This window comes from Amborella trichopoda, chromosome 12 (genome assembly GCF_054954075.1).
Source record: "Amborella trichopoda isolate Santa Cruz 75 chromosome 12, AtrichopodaSantaCruz75HAP2 v2.0, whole genome shotgun sequence".
NCBI lineage: Eukaryota > Viridiplantae > Streptophyta > Magnoliopsida > Amborellales > Amborellaceae > Amborella > Amborella trichopoda.
Genome location: NC_142347.1, coordinates 34,211,764 through 34,222,006, shown reverse-complemented (window position 1 = coordinate 34,222,006; position 10,243 = coordinate 34,211,764). Strand labels below are relative to the sequence as shown.

The following is a 10,243-nucleotide window of genomic DNA, read 5'->3' as shown; positions in this document are numbered from 1 at the left end:
AGATAACTTATTACAATATGCACTATTTTTTGGACTTGGAATCCTTTTTTTCTTCGTGTTTATTCATCTGGATGTCAAGATGATCACGTAGAGTGTTCTCCAATGCTGGAACACTCTCCTCTATAGGATTGCACCTTACTTCATAAATATAAGTATGCAACCTTATATAAAAATTTTATAAAGATAAATAGTCTCATTGTATACAGTCCCCTACTTTTAGTGCTTAATATCCCAATTTGTTTTTAGAACAATTGTTTCATGCGGGCTGGACTACAATTCTACAATATGCGGTCCAAAGGTATAAATCATCCATCTTGAAGATGGATGCAAATAGGTGGTCCATCTAAAAACAATTGTAACTAACGGTTCAAATATTTTTTTAATATAATTATTATTTCTAATTTTCAATTTTGTTTTCATATTCATGATAGTAAAGATAATATATTCTCTAAAGGGAAAAGTTTAAATAGAGCCAAAGCTCTAAACAATCAAATTAGAGCTTACCTCAAAATTTTCATTAGAAGAGGTTGTTTTGATGATCAAATATCCTCAAATTGATCATCTCGACATCAAGATGTACATGAGAAAAAAATGATTTCAACTTGTGGAAATAGTGCATCTTATAATACATTTTTGGGCCGTCAATTTTAATGATTTTCAAATTTTCATAGATCTTCTCGATCTACACTATTTTTTAAGATCTAAGTTTTTTACTTAGAAATGAAAATATATTTTAACGCTATCACAAAGATTTGCATGATTGAAACCATATTTCTCAACACTATTTGGAGGTGTGCTCTACTTGGATTGTTTAGAGCCTGAGCTCTATACCAACGTCACGCTTCTCTAAAAGATAAAATTATATTTTAAAAAATATTTATTGCCAAGCCCACATTTCTGCAATATGCGGGCTGGGCGCATGCTAACCGCGTCCTCGATTTATAACTACGAAGGTCAATATGGAGATGATCGATTTGAAAGTTTTCCGATAGTACTGCAATTTTTTTTTTGCAAGCTTTGAGGTGAGGGTTTAACTGTTAAAATATTTTCGATTGAAGATTAATAAGAGGAAACGAGAGCAACAGAACCAGTGTCGTCATCATCTATACTCGTAACAACCAATTAGGTACTTGACTTTGCTTCTACTTCTGAAACCCTAGATTTGGTAGGTCATGACAGTGCCCAATTCGCCATTAATCAAGTAAGCAAGACCAGATAATGGGGTTTTGCCTGGCTTGCTTTACTGGTCAAAGCAAGAAGGAGAGAGAGGAGGAAGATCGTGTACAATCCTCTCAAGCCCGAGCCATGGCTGCCGAAGCAGCTCAAAAAAGGCATGTTATCCCACTATTGCCTTATTCTCTGAAGCATATGCTTTTCTTTTCTCATGTCTCTTTTTTGTGAATGGATTTCTCTATGGAAATTGTACACCGAAACCCTAATTACAGTGGAGGAATAAGAAGCCATGGAGAAATTTCTAAGTTACCTTTTACTTTCTTCGCTCGTATTTTCTTCTTGGGATGAATTCTGTAGCTTCTTGTATATATCCATTGTAAGTTTCTTCTTTTGGTCGATGAATTTCTTTGGAGACATTCTATTGATAAAATGTTCTGCTGCTTCAGGCAAGAGCAATTCGAGAAATCCGCTGCAGGAAGAGCTGCCCGTGCCCAAATGGCGGCAGCTGCAAAGCAGTCTAATGTTCCTAACAACAAAGGTGGACCTGTACTCCAGGTAATTTTCATACGTATATTTTTTTTTCTTGTTTTTCTCAGAAAATGGGGTTCTAGCATATCATATGGTGATTGCTTATGGACTTCATCTGGTTATGAAAGCAGTGGCAGATGGGATGATGAGCTCTGTCACTTTCTCCAGGTAATTAACATGTAAGTTCACATCTTTCTAGTTTGAAATCTTTATTGTTTATTGGAATGTTCTGAAACTTGGCTCAAGCCTCCGACCAAGCCCTGGGAAGGATGTAACTTTGACCAAAACCCAAGAAAACCGAAAAAAAAAAAACAGACCACTAGAAATCTAGAAGTGATGAAAAAAATATGAAAGATGGAATTTGGAAAAAAAAAATATTTGTAGCTGGAAATAATTCAGTTAATTCGAAAAAAGAAAAATTTTGTTTAGAGCCGATGCTCTAAACAATCAAATTAGAGTCCATCTCAAAAATTTCACTAGAAGAGGTTGTTTTGATGCCCAAATATCCTCAAATTGATCATCTTGACATCAAGATGCATGGACATGAAAAAAATTGGATTTCAAGTTTTGGAAATAGTGCATCTTGTAATGCTTCAAATTGATTTTTATGCATTGATTTGCTAAAGAAAAAATGTAATTTTTATGAATTTATTCTATTTTTTTAAGGGCCAAGTTTGTACACTAGTACTCAGCTTGGCTAGGTGCCTAGTCCAAGTTTCTGAATATTGCTTTTGCCAATTTCAAGTGATTGTTATCATGGTATGAAATTAATGAGTAATTCATCGAATACAAGTTGGTTTTTGTACTTTTCGAGCAAATACTTTTGCATGTGTTGATTCTGTTGTTGTGTGGGCTAAATTTCTCATTGAGAGAAGTACCCCATGGGACCGTTTACCTGTTGTGAATATGGCCTGAAACTTTTCAGAGGCATCAAGCTCTATTGATTGTGGTTTGGTATGTTTTGAGGCAATTTTTATTAAAAGCTAGAGTAGGACCATGGATTAAGTATGAGACATAAAACCAGACGTAGACATATGCAAGAGAACGTGAGTGGTAGACTATCCCAAGTACACTGATGTTTTGCCAAGTCCCATTCTGTCAATTTTATCACCAAAAGACAGACTATCCCCTTGCCAGTTTTCCTTGGAGCATAGCGGAATAATACTCCCACAATATAGCTAATGTCGAAAACTTCATTTTATAACATCCACAATCTCCATGTTACTGTATCTGTGTTCTATTCTGATAATATTGAGTGAGTTGTCTTCGGCTTGGTTCTAATGAAATCTCCTAGAGTGTTTTCATTTCAGCCTCAATGGAGTTGTGTGTGCCCCTAAGCATCTCAAGGAGTTTAGGACTCATCTTTAGCAAAGAACTTGTCTTTAGCCATCCTATGTTAGGCTCCCACTCTGGACAGCAATATATTCCTATTAGGGCAATCATTGGAGTTGAGTTTCAGAAATCCTCCTCCTGTTTCCTGTATTGCAGTCTGCATTTGAACCTTGTAATCTCGCTAAGTGCTACCATCATCCATTTTTGGATCAGGTCACCCACTCTAGTCCCAGAAACTCCTTTGAAGCAAGAGTGGATGAGATAACTGTCCTTAATCTACTCTTTCAACTTATTGCAATTTTGTTTTATGCATTGAGAAGTTCAATTTTCTTTCCATTTCCAATATCAGTAGTGATGGTAACATATAAGTCACTTGCCATCCTCTAGGAATAAATTGTGCAAATAGCTCCCATACCATGACATTGGTTTCATGCTTGCACCACTGCAGCTATTTCTGTCATGATAAAAGGGCCTCTTTAGGAAAAATTTCGTGGTTCAAGGCTTGAGGATCATTTGCATCTTGGTATTTCATGGTAGGGAAGGTTTCAAATGAGGAAAAGAACATAGTCACATTGAACTTGATGAGAATCCAAAGTAATGTGAAGTAAAGGTTGCGGTTAGAGTAATGGAGATCTGATATACATTTGGCATTGTTAATGCATCTGGAGAATACTTTGGTCATTGTTGGAGGGAACAAGATGGAAAATAAAATTGTGGAAATGGAAGATGATATTATTCCCTAAATTGAATTTTCCACTTGAGGCTTATGTGGTTCACATAATGTCATGGATGGCAAGTTGGAAGAGTTCTGCGGGATATTTGGCTTCTTATATTGCTTTTGTTCCACTTTGTGGGATGGATCAGATGGCTTGCAGATGGGAATCGAATGGATTTTCCTCAGTTAAATACTTTTTGAAAGCCCTTCAGTCTATTGTAGGAATTTATCTTTGACTGAAAGTTTGGGACATTCCTTTGCTGCCTAGAGCTTTATATTTTGGTTGGGTTGTTGACCTATACAAAACTCTCGTTGGAGATCACCTTCAGCAGATGTGTTCATCTTTCATGTGAGGCTTTTAATGCTAAGAAAAATTTCAACCACTTGTTCCTGCATTGCCTTTTCCCCAGGACCATGTAGATGTTAAACTTAATGGCCTCTTTGGCATAGAATTAGTTCTGTTGTCCTCAGTTTTGGATCTCATTAGGAACAGTTTGAGTCCTTCATCAAATTGGAAGCACTCTATGGAGACTTTGACCTCTATCAAGTTCTCTGGAACATTTGGAAAGGGAGGAATAGCAGCATCTCTAAGGTTGCCCTCTTCCCTGGGCTCAGTTTGTGAGAGGATCATGCTAGTAACCCTTGAACCTTTTATACTGTCTTAGGACCATTGGAGGTAGAGGATGATTCCCGTAATGTGAATAGATGGACTGGGAGGGGGTCACCTTTTCTGTTGTAGTAGTTCATGAACATCATTGATGAAATCTCTGAGATTAGAGTGTCTTCCATGTTTCCCCACGCTATGAGACTGCCAAAGAGGACAATCATTCTGATTCTAGCAGTATCTAGCAAAGACCCTCTGTTAGTGAGGAAGGAGGCCTCTGTTTCCAATCCTCTCTTCTTTCTCTGTTCTCTGATCTAAGTATTACTTTGTCTGCCCCAATTGTGGTGTGACTTTGTATAGAGGTCATCTACAAAAAGATCATGAAAGAGGGAGCTCACGGACTTGATAGACACAGAAATTTGGGCTTGTCATAGAAATTTGCATGGGGAACTTGGTCTGCTGTGGGACTTGTTTCTGGAATGTTAAGTGGTACTGTGGATGAGCCTTTAGGGTAATAATGGTTTCTAGGATAAAGATGGTTGTTAGATGCTTGAAGCTAAAAGTAAATCGAGACCATGAACGAGGATGAGTCAGGTAAATCCCTCCTAAAGCTTTCCTTTAAACATGAGCAAATGGAGTCAAAGCCTTTGGTCAGAATGTCAAATAATTTGTGATAGGGGAAGAGAAGATAGATTATCTTCGAACATGATGCCCCTGAATCTTTATTAATTGCATCTTTTAAGTTGTGATCAGATGGAAGGTTTCCCACATCGTGAGATACTGAAGGTATGTTGTCTACTGCTTCTTGAGTGCTGGCTTTGATTAATCATTAACTCATCTTTTAGAGTGAGTTCTTTTTATCATCCTAAAATTTTCATTTACATGATACTGGGGGTGCTGCCATTGATCCCTACTGATATCCATTTCAGTTCTACTTGGAGGAGGTTGGGTGCTTATTTAAAGCCCAGGTTGGGCCAAAGTGGGAGTGTTGGAGAAGGAAACTAATCTAGTAGAGACTATTGAGCTTATGGTTAGCTTGTGTTCCACCAGTCTTATAAAGGGGCTTAGTACTGCAGCAACTGTATCTTTTAGAAGCATATCTTTTAGAAGCATGGGCATGGGTGAGATAGCATGTCAAACCTTGAGCCCCTAACCCAGAAAGTCTTGAGAGTTATTTGGCTTGTTCGGACTCTCTCTGTCTCTCGCACAGACACGCACATGCTCACATGCACACAAGAGACATGCGCCTGCACTGACATGCTCACATACAGATTGGTTTTATATACTCTTATGTTTCACCTTCATGTTTCTGATGTTATGCATATATCTTCTAACAAATAATTATTGTAAACTGTATTTATTGTACAGAGTGCGGGAATTGGGGAATCCTGGACGTCGGTTGTCAAAGGCAAAGTTGATTGAATCAATAATGGTTTCTGTTTTGGTGAACCGTAGCCATCGTTACAAGGCTGTATAGTGGTCCTTTGATTATTGTAATCTAAAGCACAATAGACTGTCATACACCTGTACAGATTTGATTCCTATAATAATTTAGAAGATCCCTTCTTGTGTGTGTTAGTGCTTAGATGCCTGTAACGAGGCTACTCGGGCAAGTGATGCATCTAGACTTAAGATGGTGATCCCTGGTTTGGCAAACAATCGATATTTTTCCACTAATTAGCCGTCAATGTTGGCTGGCAAATTCAATTCAATTCATAGTCATGTAACCCTAAAATATTATTTTGGGCTCAAAAAACCTCTTACAAAAATCATTAAGGGGTTAAAATATGCAATTAACATAAGAGGGTTATTTTTAAAAATTTTTATTAGGAAAAAGTTTATACAAAGCTGAGGCTCTACACAATCAAATTAGAGCCCACCTCAAAATTTTTATTAGAAGAGGATGTTTTGATATCCCAATATCCTCGAATTGATCATCTCAACATCAAGATGGATTTCAAGATTTGGAAATACTGCATCTTAGAAGGCATTTTTGGACTATCGAATTTTCATAGCTATGCTCGATCTGCACTAATTTTTAAACTTTAAATTTTATAATTAAAGATGAAACTACATTTTAACGCTATCACAAAGATTTTCAATATTGAAACCACATTTCTTAACAATATTTGAATGTGCGTTTTACTTTGATATCGTAGAGCCTTGGCTCTATATAAAATTATACCTATTTTATTATTATTATTATTATTTTACTCAGTTATATTCGCAAAAAATATCTTCAAAAATGCCCAAATGATCCTTATCAAGATTTGAACCCCAAAAAGCATAGGTATTTTAATAATTTGAACCACCTTAACCATCAGGGGTACTCCCATTATTTAGTTAAGGCCTATTAAGGCTAAGTTATTGAAATCTCTTTGGTTTTTTAGAATACCTTGTAGGGCAATTTGAACATTTTAGAAGATATTAAAGAAGTACTCAAGCTTTCTAATGTTAAATGCGATATTTTGCTCTATTAATGAATTTGTATAGTGTTTTAATGATTTTTACCACATAAACGATATTTTCTCTGATGCAATATGTATCCCAAATAGTATAGAACTTAAATTAAGTAAATATTAATCTCCTAAAGAAAAGGAGAAACAACTGAAGGCTTGGGCTTGCGGTGTGTACAGTTTGGGCAAGAGAGGCTCAAGGTTTCTCCTTAAATGTTACCTCTCATAGGTGTTGTTCAGAGAGAGATTCGGGCAGTACCATACTCAAGAGAGAGAGAGAGTAGGGCTGGCAACTGGTATGGCCTGTCATGGCCCTAGTGTGGTCATAGGACCAGGTGAGGTCTGCTCCTGCCTTGATCGGGCAAAAACGGCCCTGGCCCAAGCCGGGCCTCGGCCAAATAAAACTAAAAAAAGAATAGGCAAAAAAGAAAAGAAAAAAGGGGAACATGCTGGCTATTGGCCGTCCTGGCCATACCCTTTGGCTGTTGCTGCCTGACCCTAGCGGCCCTCAGGTAACATTTTATGGCCCAAACCTTAGATTTTAAGGGCTGGGCTGACCGGGTCGGGATTGCCATCCCTGAAAGAGAGACCTATCTCTCTCTCTCGCGTTGTTTTCCAGTTTCTTTTTGGACTTTGTCTGTCTTGATTGTCTGTGATATATTGAAGCTTTCCCAATTACCCATGCCTCGCCAATTGACTCCAAAACAATGCCTTCATTTTCAAGTGAGCTGATTTTGAAATAGAGGCGGTGGAGATGTTGGCGGTTCAAGTATGCTTATCTCCGGCTGGTGATCTCAGCCGATACAAAGGTATATGATAGCACTCAAATTTTCCAATGCGACAGTTTGATCATTTAGGTTCTTACTTCGTCTCGACGGTTGTGCTATGTTGTCCCTTGATATTCATTGGATGTTTTATGTACCATTAACAAGAACATACGTGCCAAAATAGAGTCTTACCCCAAAAGAATACCTCTCTTATTTAAGTTGTTTTTTTGGGAAAATTTTGTATAGAACTTTAATTCATCGTATTATTTCACAGTAGACCCTCCTTCCGTTTTTGTTTCAAACTACCTAAAAAAACCCTTAAAGATTTCACCATACCCCCTCATCTCTTATCTCACTTTTGATGATAATACTTAGCCCCAACAAATCTTTTTATACTATTTCACCTCAAAAACTTTTTTTTAATAACTGGAAATGAAAAAAGATGGTGGAAATGAAAAAAGATGGTTAAAAAAGTTTTTAAGATGAAATGGTATAAAAAAATTTATTGGGGTTAATTTTTATCTTCAAAAGTCAATAAATGAGGGTGATAGAGATGAGGGGGTACGTGAAATACTTATGGCTTTCCTTACGCTACTTGAAAGAAAAACGGAAAGTTGGTCAACCATGAAATAATATGAGTAATTAAGGTTCTATACGATTTTTTTCCTTTTTTTTTTTCTGTACAAGCAATGCTTCCATTTGTAGAATGCCAAAAGATATCCATTTACTCACTTTGGCAAAACTCTACCTAGAATTAATAATAGGACCTCAAATTTTGGGGACATAACCTCTTCATCCAATAAATTAACTTTAATAAAAAAAAAAAATCTAATGCAGATAAGAAAATAATGTATGGAGATTGAACAGTGACCATCCAATTTTTAGATTTTGAGCTCTAAGTGTTAGAAAACTCAAATTTCACAATTTTTCTTTGAGATATGATTACTAGTAATTCTTAAATGGTTCCCAAAATTTCAAATTGAAAAATTCCTCCTATGTAGGTCTTTTGACCCAAAGAATGATGCCAAAATACTAAAAAATAAATAGAGAAATTTTTTCAAAATAAAATCCCTATTCTCTATTTATTTTTAAATATTTTGGCATCATTCTTTTTAAAAATAAATTTTATTACTTTTTAAAATAAATTTCAATTTAAAAAAACTTTGTACCTTTTAAAAATAAATTCTCTATTTATAAATAGAATAGAGAATTTATTTCTAAAATATTTAATTTAAACAATACTTATATTTAAAATTAGAGTACATATTTTAAAAACAAATTATCTATTTATCAAAATCTCTATTTGATAATCTTTGGGCGTTTTAAAAAATAAAATTTTCTATTTATAAATAGAAAATAGCAAAAAAATGGTGAACCTCCCATTTGTTAACTCCGGATCGGACACTCCAAAAACCCATCAGGATAGGTGAATTGACATTTTGGATTGAGAATTGACTAAATCGGTGGGAATCAGCGTTAAAAAGAATACAAAAAATTATTAAAAATCATTATAAATGTTGTTTTTAGGAATCCAATAAGACATGCAGATACTACATTAATAACTTTTATTTTTGTGCATCAATATGTCAATATTGTGATGTTCTTTCCCTGTATGAAGATTCTCATCAAAAATTTATTAAAACATAATTAAATACAATATTTACATTGAAATTCGAATTATTGGTTTTTATTTTATTACTTTATCATCAATTACTATATAAAGTGAAATTAGTATCCCACCAAAGTATCAAACATGTATTAATTCACTTTATGCATCTAAAATTATCACAATCTAACTAACTATAATATTATATACTGAAATTGAAATTGTTGATTTATATTTTATAATTATTCTACTATACAAATAATTGTATAAAAAAAAATCTAAAATATGTTATAGTATCATATAATTTAAAAAATCTTATTTACAATTATAAGAAAATAATACATTATATAATTTATAATACAAATAAATTAATAAATAAAATACTAGATTTGGTTATCAATGTATAATATTAACTATAATATTATAAAAAATATAATTAAAAATTGATTGGAAAACGCTTTCATATCATATAATTAAAAAAAAGGAAAAATTTCGTATAGAACCCTAATTCATTGTATTATTTCATGGTAGACCTTCCTTCCGTTTTTTTTTTAAGCGGCATAAGAAAACCGCTAAAGATTTCACCTTACCCTCTCATCTCTTATCTCCATCTTTTATTGACTTTTAATTATAAAAATTGGCCTCAACAAATATTTTTATACTTCAACCCAAAAACGTTTTTAATGGGAGAAAAGAAAAAATATGGTTAAACTTTTTTTTGAGATGAAATGGTATAAAAAAATTTATTGGGGATGGTCAAAAGATGGAGATAAGAGATGAGGGGCATGGTAAAAGCCTTACGGATTTCCTTATACCAAAACTGAAAGAGGGTGAAATAATACAAGGAATTAAAGTTTTATACGAAATTGTTCCCTTAAAAAAATACAACCCTCTAAATTTTAATATTATGATATTAAAAAATTCAAACAAATATTTTACTCTAAAAATAAAATAAAAAATAAAAAAATACCTCTCGACAACACGCACAGCAGCTATATATATGTATATATAGATGGATGCCAAGGAGAGAGGGATTGTTAGGGAGAAAGAGAGGAGCGATGG

The 10,243-nt window shown here is 34.5% G+C and overlaps 1 protein-coding gene across 3 annotated transcripts; it reads left to right on the top strand.

Annotated features, from left to right (window-relative positions):
* Positions 1-1,151: 1,151 nt before the first annotated feature.
* LOC18430909 (uncharacterized) lies at positions 1,152-5,923 on the top strand. Of its 3 annotated transcripts, none has more exons than XM_011623829.3 (4): positions 1,152-1,331; positions 1,620-1,728; positions 1,833-1,869; positions 5,721-5,923. In XM_011623829.3, the coding sequence occupies exons 1-3, from the start codon at positions 1,219-1,221 to the stop codon at positions 1,845-1,847; spliced, it is 237 nt and encodes a 78-aa protein (XP_011622131.1). In that variant the 5' UTR covers positions 1,152-1,218; the 3' UTR covers positions 1,848-1,869; positions 5,721-5,923. The 3 variants fall into 3 exon arrangements, with proteins under 3 accessions (XP_011622131.1, XP_011622130.1, XP_088710379.1); XM_011623828.3 differs by having other exon boundaries at positions 1,833-1,880; XM_088854253.1 differs by lacking the exon at positions 1,833-1,869.
* Positions 5,924-10,243: the final 4,320 nt, after the last annotated feature.

Excerpts from the sequence above, each read along its gene's own strand:
- LOC18430909 (XM_088854253.1), top strand. The coding sequence starts at position 1,219 with ATGGGGTTTTGCCTGGCTTGCTTTACTGGTCAAAGCAAGAAGGAGAGA. Across the intron at positions 1,332-1,619 it reads GCCGAAGCAGCTCAAAAAAG|GCAAGAGCAATTCGAGAAAT; the intron begins GCATGTTATCCC and ends CTGCTGCTTCAG. Across the intron at positions 1,729-5,720 it reads AAGGTGGACCTGTACTCCAG|AGTGCGGGAATTGGGGAATC; the intron begins GTAATTTTCATA and ends TTTATTGTACAG.